Source organism: Eulemur rufifrons, chromosome 29 (genome assembly GCF_041146395.1).
Source record: "Eulemur rufifrons isolate Redbay chromosome 29, OSU_ERuf_1, whole genome shotgun sequence".
NCBI classification, from domain to species: Eukaryota; Metazoa; Chordata; class Mammalia; order Primates; family Lemuridae; genus Eulemur; species Eulemur rufifrons.
This window is the reverse complement of record NC_091011.1, coordinates 28,258,128-28,279,906: the sequence shown is the minus strand read 5'-3', so window position 1 is coordinate 28,279,906 and position 21,779 is coordinate 28,258,128. Positions and strand designations below refer to the sequence as shown.

The 21,779-nt window shown below is 33.6% G+C and overlaps 1 protein-coding gene across 1 annotated transcript in view; it reads left to right on the top strand.

Annotated features, from left to right (window-relative positions):
- PALS2 (protein associated with LIN7 2, MAGUK p55 family member) overlaps nucleotides 1-21,779 on the top strand; it is a 110,376-nt gene that overhangs the window by 64,823 nt on the left and 23,774 nt on the right. Inside the window, exons 3-5 of the mRNA XM_069461748.1 lie at nucleotides 4,447-4,599; nucleotides 10,817-10,969; nucleotides 11,746-11,973. Coding sequence (XP_069317849.1) covers nucleotides 4,447-4,599; nucleotides 10,817-10,969; nucleotides 11,746-11,973 — 534 coding nt within the window. The remainder of the gene's footprint in view (nucleotides 1-4,446; nucleotides 4,600-10,816; nucleotides 10,970-11,745; nucleotides 11,974-21,779) is intronic.

Below are 21,779 nucleotides of genomic sequence, written 5' to 3'. Positions count from 1 at the left end.
ATTTGATAAGAAGAAAAAGGGTGTTTCATTATAGTTTTAGTTTGCATTTCTCTCATGAGTGAGGTTGTGTATCTTTTTGTTTAAGATATATTTGATACACAAGGTGACTCACAAATAACAATGTAGTATATATTTCAAGGTAGCTAGAAGAGAAGATTTTGAATGTTGTCAACACAAAGAAATGATAAATGTTTAAAGTGATGAACATGGTAATTACCCCGATTTGATCATTAAGCTGTGTGCACATTCATTTAAACATCACATTGTACCTCATAAATCTGTACAATAATTATCTGTGAATTATAAAAACTAAATTTAAAAGATATTTGAATTTCCCTTTCTGTGCATTTCTTATTCTTTATCCATTTCTGTTAATGAGTTCTTGGTCTTTTTCTTACTGATTTGTGGAAGTCCTTTATGTATCAGGAAATTAGCCTTTGTCTTTAATATGATTTGTAAGTGTTTTGACATTAATTTGTCATTTGTGTTTTGACTTTGCTGATTTTTGATGAGAGATTTTAAATGTTCACTAGTGAATTTTATTGGACCTTTTTTTGGTATAATTTATAGCTTGCAAATTTTGTATTATAGTTAGAAAGGTCATTCCCACTCAAAGATTATAAAAAGATTCTTTTATATTTTCTCTGAATACTATTAACACCAAGCTTTTAAAATGTTCTTTTTTCTTTCCAAAAAGTATAACACACTCCCTTTTTTAGTTTTTTGACATCTGTGTGATTCTCCTAATTCTACCAATATCTCTGAGTAGCTCAGCATTGTTATTTAGAAGCTCTCTGAGTACCTTGATATATAACTTATCTAATGTAGGAATTTGAACTTCTTTTGGTTAACTAGATGATTTCTGACAAGTTCTTTACTCATTAGACAATTCCATTCTAATTTACTTATACTTATTTCATCCATTTTTTTCCAGAGCAAAGTTCCTTTTTAATATAATGTATGTAGAAGCAAAGTAGAAATTGAATTCTCTATTCTCTCTATCTTATTTCTATTTTCTTCTCAAATTCGTATTTATTTTTGAGTATTTGTGGATTCATCTTGATCTTTTGTGTTTTAGATTTCTAGAATAAGAGGATGACTCTTGACCACAGTCAAACTTGTTTCCCATTTACTTAGCTTTTTCAAGAAATACTTTATAAGTAACTAGTATATACTTAGCCCTGTTCTAAGAACAAAATTTATGATATAGTCCTAGCTTTTTAAAGGGAAAGATCAAATTACTGCATAAAATAATAATACTGTATTTATTAGAAAATAGTATTTGTCATTGTAGATACAGCCCACAGCTTTTGTTTAAAAAGCTTTTTATTTGCAAGCATGGTTGAACTGTGCTTGGGAGAAAGAAGTTCTGAAAGACCTGTTTCTTCTCCATAGTTTATTTTTCTAGGGTGCAATGGTGAATAGGATTCTCAGAACTGGATGTAAGAGAGCTAGGCGGTATTTGTATCAGCTCCAAGTGTTATGTAATGCCAATTGGGGAATGTTCTTCCAACCACTTGTGGCAGGTTAAATATATTTTTATTGAGTTACACTAGCTTTCTAGTACTGCTTTTTCTTAAAGGAAACAAGACCCATTTATTCAAAGAGCATATGGCTTATCTGCCCCTCTGGTCATTTTTTAATATTTCCTTTATCTTTTTTAATTTGATTAGTTAAATTCAAGGTGGTATTTGCCTTTTGAAAGCTACTAAATAAATTCTGACTTTAAAGTGAATTTAAAGAGATATTGTTCTTTGACAATATCTCAGAGCTTAAAACACATATTAACAAATGCAGACCCACATTTACTTTGTTGGAAAAAGTAAAATTGATCTTGATTGAACCTAAATATATTTCAGAAATTGGCTTTGCATGTTAATATAATTACAACTGCAATTTCAGTAAAAAGCTTTTTTTCCCCCTGAGAATTTCTGTATTTTCTGGTGAGATTCTTTTCTTCTATAGAACCAGTCTGTGAGGTTGATGTGCAAAACTTTCAGGTATATATAGGTTTTTTTTATAAAATGGTTCTGCCCTCCCACTTGACTTCCTCTTTCTCTCTTGCCATTAGTATTTCCTCATTCCCACTTTCAAGTCAGTGTTGATTTCTGTTCCTTTACTTGTCCTGAAGTCCTGAATTAAACCAAAGTCTGCCAATGTCCGAAGTATTGTTACTGTTCGTTGATTATATAGGATAATACAGAAAATATGTTGACATAGTACCTGAAAGTAGTAAGCCAGTCATTATCTGTTTCCTGGAGGAAAAGATGGTCTTTATAGTTCTTGCTTAGAGCAAAGGAGCGAAAGTCGGAGGAGGGATAAAGTGGTATTCCAAACCATAGGAGTATAAAATAATCATGGGGCTAGGTTTGGCGGAACGGAATTAACGCATCTAGACTGGAAGAGCCATGCTAACAATAACAAGCAACAACTAAACTAGCAGTCAGTGAGATCATATGTCACATATTTAAGTGACTGAGAATAATGCATCATATATCGGATTAAATAATTAACTGCAAGATGATGATAGAGTGGTTCTCTGGTGATCAAGTCAAATAAGCTTTGGTAGATAAGAGCTCAAGGCTTGGTATTAGACTACTTGACTCTGCCATTTATCGGTAGTGTGGACTCAGGCAAATCATTTCACCTGTTTTTGTATCAATATCTTTGTAGAGTGAGGATGATAACATACCTACCTTTGCTGAAAACACACACACACACACACACACACACACTACTAAGAATATAGTACCCAACACACAAAAGCCCTCAATAAATATTAAGGTTCTTTCCTTTCTGTATGAGCTTTCCTCTTACGCAGCCATTAGAGTATTAGAATATCTCAAGGTTAAAGATGCTAAATTAGGTGTTTGTTTTGTTGTTTTTTTTTTGTTTGTTTGTTTACCAGCAAATATCTGTACTTAAACAATTGGCAATTCTCATTTATTTTTTAAAAGTTAACTAATTATGTAGATTATTTTAGTTTTTTCAAATGGTGATAATCATTTCATGGTAAATGTTGAGTGTCCTCTTCATCCCATCCTTATCTGGCTCTTATTATACTTTCAGAAAATTATAGATTTACCTAATCTCATTCTTTGTGGCATTTTCTAGTCCTTCTAATTTTTTCTTATCTAAATATAATAGAAATTTCTTCTTCTGTTTAAATTACATTTGGTCTTTTGATATTTTTCTTTTTATTTAATAATAATTTTTTCTCCTTTAACAGTCTATTTCATGTGACTTTTAAAATTTCTCCTTTTGAAGTCTTTCTTACAAATGTTCCTTAATATATAATGGCCCTCTCTTAAGAACTTCTTTCACTCTTGTGTATCCCTTAGAAAAAATACATTTAAACAAAAAAGAATGTCTTTTTAAAATTAGAATATTTTATTTGGATTCTGAAAGATGCAGTCTGTATGGTAGAAATAATATGTATGACAGTATAGGTATTTGATAAAGTTTAGTTGATACTGTTACCACTTGAAATTTAAATTTTTCTTCAGCACAGAATTGAATATTAAAATATAAGTGTAAGATTTGTCATCTTATGTGGGTTTTATTAATAACCAACAATGTCAGACTTACATGGTTTTATTGATCAGTTAAATCTTGATAATTATGCTTTTCCTGTCTTCAAAATCAGATAGCAACCATTTATCAGGAAAGCAAAGAGCACTTAAAAGATGAAGCCAGCTTAGTGTTCGTTCTCAGTTTAAATTGAAAACTCTACTCCTACTCTTAAAGGATAATTAGAATTACTTATTTTCTATGACAGTGATTCATGGTTCATTTTCTATGGAAAAAATTATAAGATTTGAAAAACACAGACAGCTTAAGATATAAAGACAGGAGAGGATCATTCTCCTAATTAAATCATATGGTCTTTCAAAATTCAGTTCAAGGACCACATGCTCTAACTTGACTTTTTTGCTGATTTTCAAAATTGGAAGATAGTAGCTTCAGGAATCTGGGGTTTCCAAAATGATTTTGTCCTTTTTTTAAAATGTTAACATATGTAATTATTATATTCCTAATCTTTGTTTTTATTATGCTTATTTATTTCAATAAAACATACATAATAGCATCTAGAGTTTGATCCTTAACTAGAAAGTCATTAGGAAATTCTCTTGGTGTATAGGGACTATAATACATTTTTAAAATAGTTATCTGGTTTCTTCAGTTTTTTTCATGGTTTAGTTACAAAAATGAGTTTCTCATGCCTTTTAGAATAGAAATAGAGGCCAAGATTTATAATTACGTGGTACACTTTCTGTAAAATCTATATATTGCTTCTTATTGAAACATTAAATTTGGTTTCCTTGACTCAAACTTCCAACTAATATCTTTTATAACTTTATGAAAAAGAAAGAAATCAAGAAATAAACCATGGTCTGGAGCAAAACAAAGAAGTGTTATTACTTAAATGCACTGTTGTCTTTTCAGGCTCATGAGAAGCTAGAAGATTCAAAACTAGAAGCTGTCAGTGACAATAACTTGGAATTAGTCAATGAAATTCTTGAAGATATCACTCCTTTAATAAATGTGGATGAAAATGTGGCAGAACTGGTTGGTATACTCAAAGAGCCTCACTTCCAGGTAACCTTTCCCTATCACTCCCCTGAATTCCCAAAGTATCCTCTTTTGTAGTTAAATTCCAGTTTAAGGTGATTTTTTTTTCCCCAAAGATTATTTAGGACCATATTTGGTATGTAAATTCCAACTTAGGTATTTTAATATCCTGTTATAGACCAGGAGTGGGGAATCTTTTAATGTTGGAAGGCCACATTAATTTAGCTGTAATCAAATAAGGACGCACTCAGGAAACTTCAATTAGATATATTTAAAAATGTACATTATTTTGTAAAAGTCTAACCACTATGTACTTAATAGTTTCAAAAAGTGTAAGCTGTTTGTTAATTTTAAAGTTAACTAACCTTTTAAATGACTTTGTTGTGTCTTCTTTTTTGTTGGAAAGCATTTATGAATATTTGGTTGCGGCATGGAGGTCTGCAGTTTCCGTTGATCCTCTAGATGGGTATCAGTCATTTGTGACCTAAGGGAGTCTTGATTTGGGTTAGGGAGGAGAATGTAGATCCGCAGCAATAAGCAGTTGAAAAGCAAGAAAGCATTTTTCAGGCATGTTGCTGAAGGCATGGGTATTCTACTGCATTTTTCCATATTTCAATTATATCTTTCTTAGCATCATCAACCAATGACTTTAGAATGTCATCCACTGAAAACTCAGTCAATTCTATCTGTAGTTCTTTAGGTGCCTTGGTGATATCAACTAGGTGAGACTGAAATGCTAATTTGAGTGTGATGTCATGATTCTCAAAGTCAGTAAAACTGTCATTGTATTATCCAATTAATAGGTCTATAACAGCTGCATATTCTTCAAATGATTCACATATGTCATCCTGGTCATCAGTGACCTTTGCTAACTGGGGAAAATGGTCATCTGAAATTTCCTTCTGAAGAAATATTTTGAAAAAAGATAGCTTTTTCCAAAATCCTTGGATTTTTTGCCACATATCACAGATAGACTTAGTTTTACCTTGTAAAGAAATATTCAAGTCATTTTGATTTGACATGATATCACACAGAAATGCCTCCTTCCTATAGAAATATTCTTTCAATAATTCCCATTGCTGATTCTGTTCTTCATAAAATTTATCTGTTCTTGCAGAGATAAAATTTTGGCTACACCTGTCCCTGCAATAGCCAACACACTTTAGAATGATATGGCAAATCCACACTGAATACCTCATTGATCAACTTTAGCATGTTATGAAACTGATGATGATGCCATGTTGCATTTACATGAATATAATTAACAATACTTACAACTTGTTGCAAAGTGTCACTTAAAATAGTAACTTTAGCACAGAGAATTTGCTGATGCAAGATACAATGAAAAGAAATGAGAGCATCTGTATCTGTTAATACTTTTATTATCTGTGCAATAAACCCTTCATGTTTTCCTGTCATGGAAAGTGCACCACGTATACATATACTCCACTCACTGAATTTACTAAATTCAGTCCAACTTCACAACATTTATCTTGAAAGTTGTTGAAGATATCTATTCCTCGTGTTCTGTTCCCAAAAGTGCCCAAAGCAAGTAACTCTTCAGAGGAAAAAAAACCTTCTATTATGATCTGAATGAAATATAAAACCTGCACTGAGTCGCTAGTATCAGGTTGATTCATCCCAAGTGATTGAATAATATATTTTCCTTTTGAAGTATTGCATGAAGTTGTTCTATTAAGTTGAAGGCTAATTCATGCTGCCGATCAGCTATGGTTCTCCTTGAAAGAGGCAGTTGTTTGTACTTTGAAATGTTATCCGAGTCTAAGTATCCTACAACTTTGATGATGATTCCTTTCACAATTTCTACATCACCAAATGGCATCCCTTTTTTCACGTGTATATGAGCTAATTGATAAGTTGCTTCAGTGCCATTATTTCCAGATCTTATTGCTGCTTGAAAGAATTGCTTTTGCTTTTCAAAAATCTTTTAATTTCTGAGATACAACCTTTCATGCCTCTCCCTCTAATTTAAAATATTTGTGATCCTTATGAGTGTTATAATGCTGATATGAGCTTTGAATTTCTTTAATGTTGATATTGCAGTATCACAAAACAAGCAAATCATCTTATCTTTAGCAGAAACAAGATAATATTGCAATTCCCAATCCTCATTAAGAAATCTGCTTTCTTCCTTCAGTGTTCTCTTGGTCTTCTTTGACACGATAGGCTGTTAAGCAGACAGAATTTAAAAATACTGTCAAGCTGTGCATCTATTCACAAATTCCACTTCAAACAGAAACATAGTCCACCATTGTCAAAAGCTGATAACAGACTGGTGTACTCAACCCCCATAAACTCTCACTAACCAGCTTCATGCAGTAGTGGTGCCAATCAGGCAGGGGAAGTTAGAACTAAATCATGAGTATAGCAGCCATCAATTTAGCCCTCGTGGCTTACTAATGCTCTCATTGTGCTGGTCGATCTGGGAGGATTATTCATTGAAACTTATTTTATTCTTTGGCATTTTAAATACGTTCATTTAAAAAATATAAAAGATGAGCAAAAATGTATTAATACAAATAAAAGAATTTGTTCTGTAAAATCTGGATTCAGTCAAAAGACTGCACTTAAGGACCTAGAGGGTCCTAGAAGGCCACATGTACCCTTAAGGCTGCAGCATCCCCACCCCTGGTATAGACAGTACATAAATGTACACTGTCACAGAAATGCAATTTTCCTTTGTGCAATTAAATAAAACATCAACCCTGTTTTACCATCAGACCACATACTAGAGACTACATTTTCCCCCACTGTGGTAATAGATTTTTTTCTTCCTTGTTACCATTCTGTTTACCCTCCTTGGGCCCAGTAATACACACTTTTTAGTATTGCTGCTCAAGATTGGGGTGCATTCAATGACTGTGGAACAAAAGAGAGCTGTGTTAGGATAGAAACTACTGCATAACGTACTCTCCATTGGTAAAGAAGTAAGTGCAATTTCAGCATCGGCCTATACCAGTGAATCAGTTTAACAAAGAATAATCCGTTTCAGTAGAAAAAGGGCAGGAAAAATTTCTTGTAAGTCTGTAATAATTAAAACAGCACAGTATTGGGGCAGTGTTAGAAAAATAGACTAATTGAAGAGAATAGAAACCCCAGAAATAGATCCAGCCGTATATGGCAACTTGATTTATGACAGGGACATTGCATTTTAGTGGAGAAGGAATGGTGCTGGGATAGAAGAATAAAGTGTTAGCTACTTTCTACTACAAATCTCAGCCCAGAAAATCAAATGGTAACATCCCTTGCTTGCTCTTAGCCAGAGACTTTTTGTGACTCTGCAACAATGTTACTATAAAATGTGAATATTTGTAGTGATATGGTTCCTCCATAAATTGGTGCCTTAAGTACAAAAAGATGGACACATGTCAGAGATACCTATATGTAAAGGCCAGTTGGCATACTAAGGTCTTTGTACTTTATCCTGAGAACAGTAGGAAACCTGGTGGGGTGGAACGGGCTGTGTATCAACCAGCAAAAAGTCAGATTGTGGAGCAAGATGTTTAAGTACGAAGGCAAGAAATTGTGATGGCAAAATAGTGAGAAATGTGAGGATTTTTAAGTCTTAAGCAGTAAAATCAAGAGGACTTGGTGATTGGCTACACGTGACGGTTGCAAAACAGAGATGTGGGAAATTGATAAGAACACAATTTTTCACAAACAGTTGATGGCCATTCACTGAGATAAGGAATATAATGGGGGAGACTGTTTTGAACATATTTATTTTAAGGTAACTGCCCATGTTAAGTTTATGATACCTCAGAAACATCTGGGTAGAGCTTTCAGGCATGCTATATATTTTTAATAAATATTTAAAATTTAACAAATATATAAGTTATATAAAGTTAAATGAATGTATAAAATTTTAAGATACCAGCACATGAAAATGCAAAAATTAAGGCATCACCTTCTAACTACCCAGATCACTACTGTACTATCTTAGTCCATATTCCTCCATATTTTTCTACACACAAATGTACATATATAATTTTTTTTTTCTTTTTTTTTACTAATTTGAGATCATTTTGCAGAAGCTATTTTTAACTTACCTTTTTCTTCAGTTGTTGATTTCTATTTCTTCATTTCAGTGAACTTCCGTCTCACGTAATACACATTCTGAATTCAGACTTCTCCATTTGACACCAAAATATTATTTACAGATGGTTTGGACGTTATGAGTTTCCAACTTAGGCCAATGTGTGGCATCTGGTTGAACCATCCCTTTCCCCCTGGATTATGTATGGTGTTGCTTTATTGAAGAGATTAGGCTGTTGTCTTGCAGAACGTCCCAGTCCCTGGATTTGTCTGGTTGCTTCCCTGCTGTGTTGTTTAGTTATTCCTTCTATTTCCTATAAACAGAATTTCTGTCTAAAAGGTTGATGATTCAGGTTAATTATTTGGAGTTAGAATACATCTTACGTGATGCAGCATGAATTAAACCACTTCAGAAAATATATAATACATGATTGGCCCACCAGCATTGATCCTGAGATTGGGTCCCTTGATTAAAGGTGATGACAGCCTAATTTTTATTTTGAAATCCTCTCCACTAGGAAGTAATCTAGTGTATTATCATTCTGACATTATATAAATTCTGTTTCCTATCAACCATTTACCTACTGATGAACACAAATTAATAATCCTTGCCTAAATCAATATTGTCATTAGAGGTTGCAAAAACGACATTTTTCAGTTCTCTTGTTCTACATTTATTAGCTGGTGTTCTTCTATAATGTAAAGCTTCATATCAATTGGGCTATTATTATTTAGTTATCCTGTAATGCATTTTCTACTGAAAAGGCAGGAATATGCTTCATGCTTCCTTTTACCAAATTTCAAAGTAAAGAGTTGTTTTTAAAATAGCAGTTCCAAATGGGTAACAAATGAGTTTTTCAGTCCTTTTGTTTGTTATTTAACATTGTGGATCTATGAATTTTTCATTAATTCAATGTTTCAATCCTCTACAATCCTTACTAATTTTAATTTTCAAATTGCCATGACTTTGGCAGATTTTTAGTATATTAACCTGAAGCACATGAGAATTCTAGACCGGAGATATAAAATTGGGAGTTATCATTGTGTAAGCAAGCAGTGGTTCAAGTCACGGGAGTAAATAATATTGCCTAAGGAGAGGAGAGGATGGAAAACTAAGCAGCCCACGTTAGAGTTTTTGTGTAACGTTCAGCATTTATAGAAAGAATTCTTACATATGGATTTGGATTTGTGAGTTGGTTTTTTTTTTTTAAAACTCCAATCTTAAAATGGTTTCCTTTTTCTCTAGTCTTACAAATGGTTTCATGAAATGACCAGAAATTACCAATTAAGCCAATATCCTGATTACTTCCATTCTGAACCTGTTGACATTTTCTCCCTTCTTTCTGTGTTGTTTTACTATTTTTGAACTTGTATTCAGTACACCCAAAATTATTTTTTAAACCTAGCTTTATTCACAATTATAGTAAAAATTATTCCTTTAAGATAAAGAATGAAAATTTCTTTAAATATACAAAAAAAAAAAAAAAAAAATGCAGGAAATTCCTGGCAAGCTAGATCAAAATCATCTGTGATTTTGATCACATACGTAGTAAATATAGGAGATAAAATATACATTATATTCAGGACCATTACTAACTTTTTTTTTTTTCCCCCTGAAAAAGTGTTTCTTTTGTAGACTAAAAACCTTTATTGGTAATATAAATTTTCTGTCACTGGTGCAAGATGCTGATATTTATCCATTTCCTATTGGACATCTCTTTAATGGACATTTTGTACATGTAAAAAGTATATCATATTACCAACATAGCAACGTTAGGGTGAAAATTAGGGTTCCTGTCATTTGGGTTTTTATAATACCTTAATAAATAGAGATTAATGCTAAACATTGAATGAGGATAATTACAATGGTGGCAGTGAAATCCACTGCCTTCATTGCACCAGACTTAGAAACCTAGGTTTAGTTTCCAGGGAACATGCCACTTAAAGTGTCACTGAACACTGTCTCTTCACATATCAAACAAGGAATATGATATTGTTTGATGATAAGTAAAAGTATATGTTTTGTATTGAGATTCTATATATATTTGATTCAACTTATATTTGGGAATTTAATAATGTGTGCCTTGGAAATTTTTAGTACTCTACTGGGATAATGAGCGAACAAATTATTTTTAGTAACATATTTCATCAGTAGTTAATAACCACAGGCTGTTCTGACTCCTTGTAGTCGCTCTTGGAGGCCCATGATATTGTGGCATCGAAGTGTTATGAGTCACCTCCATCAAGCCCAGAAATGAATAATTCTTCTATCAATAATCAGTTATTACCAGTAGATGCCATTCGTATTCTTGGTATTCACAAAAGAGCTGGGGAGCCATTGGTGAGTAAATAAATTAGTGCCTTCTTAAATCTGAAATATGACATAATTTGTGGTTCAGTCACTACTCTATCATCTTTTTTCCATAACGTATTGTTATGAAAACTGTATTCATGTTTGTTTTATCAGTCTTTTTTTGGCCTGTGTATAAATACACAGCTGATACTCTCTCAACTTGATTTAGCCTGCAAAATTAAACCAAAATTGAGATGTTAAACTAAAGTAAAAGCTAGAAGTATGCCAATGGGCAGCAAAAATTTCTCTTCCTGCCGTTTGAAGAAATGAACTACTCTTTGAAGAAATACTAATGACAGTATCAAAACATGGAAGAAGGTTGTTATTAAAAAGTGAAGCTATGGTGGAGCTCTATAAATAGTGAAGTTTACTATTTCTTGCTAAAATTGTTATTTCTAGATCCTGACCATAAGAACAGTGAAGTAGAAACAAGAAAAAGCCAGAAATAAGTCCATTAGGCTGTACAAATACCTTTTCTTGCTCCCTTGAGCTTCCATTATCCCGTGGAATACAGCCTAGATACTAATATATGTTTCATATTTAGGGTTAACCTTACCATTGAAGTCCTTTTTCAGGGAGTAGCATATATTGCCACAGTTGCACGTAGTTTAATGGGGTTGAAATATTGAGGCAGGAGAGAACATGGGAAAAATAAGAACAATTCATTTACCTAGTTTTAGAATTATTTTCTTATATATGTTCATGAATATTTAAGTATTTATCCCCAGTATTAATAAAATGAATGATAATTCTGTTTCCTATAGGGTGTAACATTTAGAGTTGAAAATAATGACCTGGTAATTGCCAGAATTCTTCACGGAGGAATGATAGATCGACAAGGTCTACTTCACGTGGGAGATATCATTAAAGAAGTTAATGGCCATGAGGTTGGAAACAATCCAAAGGAATTACAAGAATTACTGAAAAATATTAGTGGAAGTGTCACCCTAAAAATTTTACCAAGTTATAGAGACACCATTACTCCTCAACAGGTTAGTAATAAAATTTTTGGTAATATTAAGAATACTTTGACTTCTTTAATCACACTGTTGGGTATAACTACTGGTTGCTATTATTTTGCTAAAGAAAAGAGAAAAACAATTGTCTGATTTAATTTTTCTGAATTGTCTTATTTTGTCATGAGTGAGTTTTTGAATTTTTAAACAATTAACACTATCTTACTATTATAAAGGAAATAATAAGGAAATTTCTTTGTGAACACCATGAACTCTGGCATTACGGTAACCTATAGCTAGGTATCAGTAGAGCCAATCTAGCAAACATTTTTGGCAGCTATTATATTCTAGGCATTGCTTTAGGCCCTGTGAGAGGATAAGGAAGTAGTCCAGATCACTTCCAGCTTAGTGTTCACGTGATGGGCTAAATGAAGAATGAGGCCAGAAAGGGGGATGGGTACAGTTTGAAGAAAATCTTGGCCACCTGGTTTGTACACATTTGATCTGCATTTTATAATTAATTTTAGGTAAAATAGATAATTGAACAGGGGAATGTTTTAATGATAGAGATCATCTAACCTCATTATGTTGAGTGGATTTCAAAAAAAAGGAGGTGAGATCATGTAACCAGGTAGCAGATTTGTGAAGGTGTGAGGTGATTTGTGAAGGACAGCTCTAATGAATGGTTAAGATGACTATGCAAATACCAGCACTGCCACTTATCAGCTTACCTTCTCAATGCTGCATTTTTCTCATCTATATAGTTAGGGATAATATTTCTTTTCTCAAAAGATCATTGTGAGGATTAAATAAGCTAATTATGTAAAGTCCCCATAGCCACACCTGGCACACAGTGGGTGCTCAACAGGCAGCTGCTATTGCTAATGTGATGCTGGTTGGTGAGGCAGCGATGGAATGATGGAACTATGAAGAAAGAAAGTAAGAAAGTAATTGCAAAGGAAGAATTGAAAATATGGAAGGAGTGTTGAAACTGAAGAGAGAGTGTTCAAGCCTACATAATATAGAAATAGATACTTATAATATTCAGCTTTATTCCAAAAATTTATTGATGTATGAGTGAAATTACAAGCTTTCTTACATAAGACACTGCCACTGTATGTTATTTTCATATTGTTAATATGAGAGTTTAAAGGCCTAGTTTTTACATTTCCATGCAGGTCTTTGAAATAACATATATTGAATACCTGTTTTAAACTGTTCCTTGGAAGATAGGATAGATTCTTTAGTCATGAATATTAGTATGGAAATTGGACTTCTCAAAATAAATAGACTTGTAATGAACTTTGGTTGAAATGAAAGTAGAGAGCTGGTCCTCAAGGGAAAGAATTGTGAAAAAATAAAAAAGTTTTAGAACTTAGACATTTCATGTCACTAGAACCTCTCAGACCACTTTTATTCCTCATTTGGCACATTGCCGTTGGTGACAACCTGAGACCTGTCTTGGGCCTGAGTAGATTGAAAGAGTAAAATCTAAGATTTGTTTATTATTTTTATTATTAATGTGTTGTGATATGAAGATTTTTTTTTTTTCCCCCTCTGTGGTCCAAACTGCAGAATTCTTACAGCTCGCCATGGCTATGTGGACTTTTACAGGCAAGACACATTTTTGTAGTATCAGTAGCTAGGGCTTTGGCCCAAATCCTTTGTAGATTTTGTACCTGGTAAACTGAATACCATGAAATGTAAGGATATTTAGCCTTTGTTTATGCATAAATTTTCCTTAATCCATACCTTCTCAACCTCTGGCTTTGACTTGGCGTTGAGAGCTGGGAGAGGGGATTGAAATAGGGAGAGGAAGTCAGACAAACCTGAGTCAATCTCAGGCCCGTCCTCCCATGAGCAAGAAAAGAGACTGTAACATGAAGGCTTATAAAAGAGGGCCAAGACATATCCAAATTGAGACTTTTTTAAAATGAAAAGAGGAACTATTACTCATTATGTTGAAATAATAGGCATAAGCCAGGACTGTCCACAAACCATGGGCAAGAAATGCTATGAGGAGGCAAAGGCATTTAGCCTTTTCAGCTCTTTCACTAGAAGCCCCACCATGCAGCACTGCGGAGCCTGTCTCAGCTCTGGATTGCTGTGAGAGCAGATGGGAAGCCAGAGACTTTCCCTACCAGGACAGTGTTTTTCAGAGTACGGACAGTAGATCATCTTTTTCAGAATCATTTGAGGTGCTTGCTAAAAGTCCAAAATCTTTTATGGGACATAAAGATCTATATTTTTAAACTTGAAGACTAAGGTGAGTTAAAGGATTTAGCCAATTGTGAAGTTCTTCAACGTACATACAAGTTAGGTTCCCAGAGGCTATTCATAATTCCATTTGTTAAGGTAAAACTGATGAGAATTCTCTCTTGCTCATTCTTTGAAGCCAGCATGAATGAAGACACCAAAATGTTAAAAAAAAAAAAATTACAGGTCTATTTCACTTACAGATATACATGTAAAAATTCTCAACAAAATAGTAGTAAATCAAATTTAATTGTGTATATAAAAAAGGTATTACAATGTGTCCAATGGTTTTATCCCAGGAATGCTAGGAGAGTTTCACATTAGAAAAATCCATGTATGTAACTAAACACATTAACAGTTTAAGAGAGAATAACTTCAATAGAGAATTTGGTAAAAATGCAATAGATAATCATTTTTTTAAAAGATTAGTAAATTAGGAACAGAAGGGAACCTCCTTTATCTTAAAAAAAAACAAAAAAATAGAACAAACAGTATTCTGAATAGTTGGATGTCAGAAGCTTTCCCTTTAAGATCAGAGACTGGACTCTTAGCTGGTCTGCTTGAGATCTCTTGAGTGCCACAAAATGAAAGAACCCGTCATAAACCAAGAGAAACTTCCCAAACTTTAGGCACAATTGTGCATTGCTAAAAAGGAACTGCCCTCAGATAATATTACAAACATTACCTGTTACAACAAATAATAAAAATCAAACAGTATCTCTGATATTAAAGAGGTAGGTATGTTCGCAAACCAGGGAATGGTGATCCACTTTTATAGTCCCAACATTCAGACATCCCTGGCAGCAAACACTTTTGCCGTTACCAGCCAAGCTGAGACAAAGCAGCTGACAGAAATGCCACCCAGCATCTTAAACCAGCTTGGTGTCAAAACAACTTAAGGACACTGGCAGAAGCCGGATGGAAAAGTACCACTTGCTATTGGGGAGAAGGGCAATCTTGTTCAGAATTTTGATGAGGCTTCCAACAATGGGGCAAACTGAATTGATTAAACTTCTAAAAAATAATAATAAAATTTCCAGAATTTTGACTGCTGTTGAAATTTTTGTTTAGGATATATATGATGAAATGTAGATCTGTAATATTTTAAATTCCAAGGGCCCTAGGACACTGCTACTTTTAAATTATTGCTTGTACACAATTATTTGTTTGTAATCAATTAAGCCAAAGAAGCCAGAAAGTAATTTAAAACAAAGATAAATAAAGTCTTTGTGTAGTTAAAAAGATTAGGAACTAGAGGAGGATGTTCACTTAGCACCACTTCTATTCAATATTTTCTTGAAGGTTCCATAGGCACAATACGACAAAAACAAATCATAGAAGCAAAAGGTTTGGAAAGGAGGAAATAAAACTTCTTATTTACAAATAAGAGTTTTTGCATAGAAAACTCCCCCAAAACTTCAAATTATTAGAAATAATAGAGTTTATCAAGGTACTTGAAAGTAAGATTAGTATACAAAAGTTAACTTTATTTCTATATGTTATCAGCAAACATTTAGAAACATAACTAAGACATCATTTATAATAAAGTCAGAAAATGTCAACATTTATGTCTAAGACTAAATCTAATAAAAAAAATTCAGGACCTCTACACAAAAGAGTTATAAAGAAGATCTAAGCAGATGTCAGTTTTCCTCAAATTGACTTGTAGATTCAATGGCATTTCAATCAAAATTCCAACAGGATTTTTCATAGAATTTGATTTGTGGGGAATGTGTAGCCTCGGGGTACATGTCACCTTCTGGATCCTTAGCCTTTTTACTGAATCCAAATTTTACAGAACAAATACTTTTAATAAAGGGATTTGTATTATTAATGTGTTGTGATATGAAGATTCTTTTTTTCCCCCTCTGTGGTCCAAACTGCAGAATTCTTACAGCTCGCCATGGCTATGTGGACTTTTACAGGCAAAATAAATTTTTGTGGTATCAGTAGCTAGGGCTTTGGCCCAAAGTCCTTTGTAGATTTTGTACCTGTTAAACTGAATACCATGAAATGTAAGGATATTTAGCTACTTTTAATGAAGGGATTTGTTCTGTGAAGTTTGGATTCAGTCGAAGGGCCACACTCGGGGACCTGGAGGGCCACATGTGGCCTTGAGGCCGCAGGTTCCAGGCTGCAAATTGGGTGCTTATTATTAATGTGTAGGAATTAAGATATTGTGGTGTTGGCATGGGAACAGACAGCATGATCAATGGACTAGAGATCTCAGAAAGAGACCTACACCTATATGTTACTTTGATATATGATGAGATATGTCTTTCAGTGAGAAAAGAAGTGATTCAATGAATGGGGGAAATTGGTTATTCATGGGGATAGTATTTGAAATTGTGTTCCTGTTTCACTCTGCATAGAAAAATCAAGAAAAAGGAGACATGTGGTCAGTAAACATGAAGATAATGTTAAAAATCACTATGTGAGATACCATTGTATACCATTCAGTTGGCAAAAATTATAGCAGTGAATCTATAGCATCTCTTCTGCATTACTGGTGGCAGTGTAAGTTGGTGTAAGTACATTGGGAAAAAAAGTTTAGTAATATCTTTTAGAGTTGAATGTTCACATATATCAAGATGAAGTAATTTCCTAGGACAATTTCTTACCTATGTATTGCTGGAGACATGTAAACAAGCATGTAAACCCCAAAGATTACGTGCAGATAGTGTGATACTATTAAGTTTAAAATAATTAAATACATGATTTTAAAGAATAAATGTAGATGCAGTAAAACTATATGCAAAATGAAAAGCCAGGAATTTGTAAACACAAGATTCAGGGTGAAAGGTGCATTGGTTCGGGAAGCCAGGATGATGGGATAGGATGGAATGGACATGGGGGGACCAAGCAGGGTTCTAGCTTTAGTTTTGGGTGGCAAGTCTGTGGCTGTTTATTATAGTATTAAAACTAATTAAATAAAAGCAGTCCTTGCATGAGCCAATGGCTCAAGTGTGATATAAATTTAAAAATTAAGATTAGTATTATTCTGAACAGCCTAGGTTAATAGATTTTTTAATAAAATTTTTTATTTGAGTAACTGAGGCTTAAATTTATGGCCCCCAGATGGATATTTACCAAATAGGAATATGATCTTTGAGATATTTTTAAAGCTCATATAAATAGCATAGTTAAAATGTATAATTTGATAAATGTGGATATACACACTCATGAAATCACCAATACAGTTGAGATAATGAGCATATCTGTCACTCCCAGAAGTGCTCTTGTGTCCTGTTCTAATCCTTCCCTCCTGCTCCCTTTGCCTGTCTCCCCAGGCAGCTACTGCTCTGCTTTCTGCCACTCTAGATTAGTTTGCATTTTTCATATTTTTACATAAATGGAATCATAAATGTATGCTTTTGGAGTTTTTTTTTTTAAATCTGCCTTCTTTCATTCCGCATAATTATTTGGAATTCATCTGTGTTGTTTTGTGTATATTGATAGTTAATTCCTTTTTATTGACAAGTAGTATTCCATTGCATGGCTGTACCACAGTTCGTTTATCCATTAACTGGCAGATGAATATTTTTTTGTTGTTACCAGTTTGGGTCTATTATAAACAAAGCTGCTATGTAAGTCTCTTGGGTAAATACCTAGGAGTTGAGGGATTGGATCATTCGGTAGGTATATGCTGAACTTTTGAAGAAATGACCAAACTGTCTTCCAAAGTGGTTGTACTGACTTACGTTCCTGCCAGCATTGTATGAGAATTTCAGTTACTCCACATCTTTGCCAACATGGTCAGTCTTTTTCATTGTAGTCATTCTAATAGGTGTATAGTGGTATCTCATGATTTTAATTTGCATTTTCCTAAAAAAGACTAATTATATCGAACATCATTTCACGTACTTATTTGCCATACTTATGTCCACTTTGATGAAGTGTCTTCAAATCTTTTGTGTATTTTCTATTGAGTTGTTTTCTTATTTAGTTTTGAGCATTTCTTATATATTCTGTATACAAGTGCTTCATCCGAATTGGGATTTGCCCAAACTCTTCAGTCTCTATCTTGTCTTTTCATTCTCTTAACAGTGTCATTCAGAGTGGAAATTCTTAATTTTGATGAAATACAATTTATCAATTGTGTTCTTTTGTTGTTTGGTGCAAGATATTTTTGTAGAGCCCAGGGTCATAAAGATTTTCCCCTGTATTTTCTTTTACAAGTTTTAATAGTTCTGTGCTTTATATCTGGGTCTATGATCCATTTACTATGTATTAATTTTTATATAGGATGTGAGAAAAGTATTGAAGTTTATTTTTTGCATATATAAATTTTTTCATCTTAGTTTATTGAAAAAAACAATTTTTTTCATCAAATTTGGATGGTAGTTTCTTTGAATGTATTTTTCTATCCCTCTGTTTATTTTATCCTTTGGTAACTTCAATTACATGTATATTAGGCTCCTGGAAGTTGTCCCGTAGCTCAAGGATGAGTTCATTTATTTTGGTCTTTTTCCTCCATGTTTTTCATTTTCAGTAGTTTCTATTGCTGTTTCTTCAAGTTTACTAATCATCTGCAAAGTCTAATCTGTTAATCACATCTTACATATTTTTTATCTCAGACATTTTGGTTTTCATTTTTAGAAGTTCAAATCGCTTCTATTTTTTTATCTGCTATGTGTCTACTTAACATGCACAGTCCTTCTAGTTTCTTGAACATAGAAATACAATATGTAAAGTTAAAATAATTATTATAATGTCTTATCTTCTCATTCTATCATATTTGTCATTTCTTGGTCACTCTTATTTGATTTTTCTCCTCGTTATAGGTTATATTTTCTTCTTTGCATGCCTGGCCATTTTTGATTGGCTGCCAGGCATTATGAATTTTACTTTGTTGAGTGCTGGATATTTTTGTATTAGAAATATTTTTAAGCTCTGTTCTAGAATACAGTTAAATTATTTGGGAGTAGTTTGGTTCTTTTAGATCTTGCTTTTTAAGTTTTGTTAGGTGCAATCAGAGCAGACTAGTCTAGGGTGTAACCCTTCTAAGTACTCTACCCAGAGTCTCATGAATTATGAGGGTTTTTCCACTCAGCCTGGTGAGAACAGAAACTATTCTTGACCCATACAACCTCCTGATTTTCTTCCCTGTAATGCTTTCAAATGATTCTTTACCATCGGTGAAGAAAGAGCCGCAAAAAGAGAGGGCTCAGGTAGCTTCCTCATACAAATGCACTGATTAGTACTCAGCTGAAGACCAGAGCGAATCCCCCCAGTTCTTGGGCTCTGTCTCTGTGCAGTCTTTCCTCACTGACACTCTGTTCCATGCACTGTAGCCACCCTGATCTCCCTGGTGTCCCAGCTCATCTGCTCAACTTGGGAACCACTAAGCTCCACCTAGATTCTCCCTTCCTGGGTTGCAACTTGGAATTTTTCTCAGTGCAGTTAGCTGGGGCAGTTGTGCAGCTCCTCCTGTTTGTTTCCATCTTTTAGGGATCACTGTCTTCATGCCTGATTGCTGACATCTTGAAAGGCTTTGTTTCATATATTTTGTCCAGTTTTTTAGTTGTTTTCATGTTGAAAGGTCCTTGTTACTTCATCTAAGTCAAAATGGGAGTCATTTTATCTTTTATTACCTTAAAATTTTAATTTTTAAATACGTGAATCATTCCCATGGTTCAAAAATCAAAGAAATATGAATATGTAGTCAGTTGAAGTCTCTCTCTGAATTCTTTCCACTATCAACTTAGTCCTCACTCTCTGTCCCATAAGAAACCATGCTATTTATTTATCTTTCCAGGGTTTCTTCATTCATATGAAAGTAAATAAAAATTACATATTCTTATTTCCCCTTCCACCTTTTTTTCATGAAAAGATTCCATAGTGTATGTACTAATTTGACCCCTATTTTTTTTACTTAACCTTGTATCTTGAGGATGCTTACTTATGGGTAAGGCTTACTCTTCATACACACACACACACACACACACACACACCCTTTTTTAACACTAGATTGGTAAGGCTTACTCTTTACACACACCCTTTTTTTTAACGCTAGATAGTGCTACATTACATAGATTTACCATCAGTTGTTTAACCAGTTTCCCTACTGTTAAACAATTAGGTGGCTTCCAATCTTTTACTGTTAGGAATAATTCAGTAGTTAATAGTCTGTGCATAAGTCATTTTGAATGTATTTGAGTAATATAGCTATTGAATACATTCCCAGAAAGCTATTGCCAAATTGCCCTCCCAAGGGGTTAAATCATTCTTCCACAGGCCTGTTAGGGAGATGCCTATTAACCCATAGTCTTATTTAGAGAATCTTATCAAATGTTGGGATTTCTGTTAACCTGATAGGAAGAAAATGTTATCATAACGTAGTTTTAATTTGTATTTCTACTCTGAGTGAGGTTGAATATCTCCTATGTTTAGAAGCCATTTGTATTTCCTTTGTTCTGTCTACTGTAAATTGTTAGTCATTCAGTTCTTTCTTTTAGAAAGAATATTAAATGGAAATATTTTGAGTAGTGGTGTTTAGTAACTTAATAGTGAATGAACAGTTAATATTCATAGCCTATTAGTGAAACACTTTAAAATGTATCTAATAAAATATAATTATCCTAAATCTAGTCAAATCTTTAATGGTTTTAAGATCATTACAAAATGCTTAGATCAAAGGTTGTGTTAATTGATTTTTCAGACAAATTTTCAAAGTTCAAAGTGAAATCAGATTAATCTGAGTTTTTGAGCATAAGAGTAATGTTCCAAAATTAGTTTGGTAAATGAAAATACAAGAATTATTTCTTCTAGAAATCTTTTACCTTTGAAGGAGGTGGTTTGTATTCTACAAATAATGGCATTTGCAGAATAATTTGATGGGTGTGGGGAACAAATATTTGAAATTTAGACTATCTTATAAAGTCTGAGCTTTATGGTTACAAAATATATTCTGTCCCACACGTTAAGAATGATAAACACATTCATGGTTGGATGACAGGATGGTCTTACTAGTCTTCATTCAATGCACCTTTCTTTTTTTTTTTTTGAGACACTCTGTTGCCTGGGCTAGAGTGCCTTGGTGTCAGCCTAGCTCACAGCAACCTCAAACTCCTGGGCTCAAGTGATCCTCCTGCCTCAGCCTCCCGAGTAGCTGGGACTACAGGCATGCGCCACCATGCCCGGCTAATTTTTTCTATATATATTTTTAGTTATGCATATAATTTCTTTCTATTTTTAGTAGAGATGGGGTCTTGCTCTTGCTCAGGCTGGTCTTGAACTCCTGACCTCGAGTGATCCTCCCGCCTCGGCCTCCCAGAGTGCTAGGATTACAGGCATGAGTCACCTTGCCCGGCCCACCTTTCTTGAGAAGTAAAGAGTATATAGTTATTTTTATAACTGGGCCTACCAATCCTTTTCCTCAGCCTCCTCTCAAATACCTCTTAACTTTTTATTTCTATCATTTGTCATTTATAGGTATTATACTCTGTGTTAGGGAGGTAGTTGCTTTGCCAAATGAGTGAAGTAAGAAAATGGGCCAGTAGGTTGTTTATATTTTGTTAATTTATTATAACTTAAAGGCCTGGCTTTATTTACGCAATTAAAAATATATTTTTAGAGTTGCATCA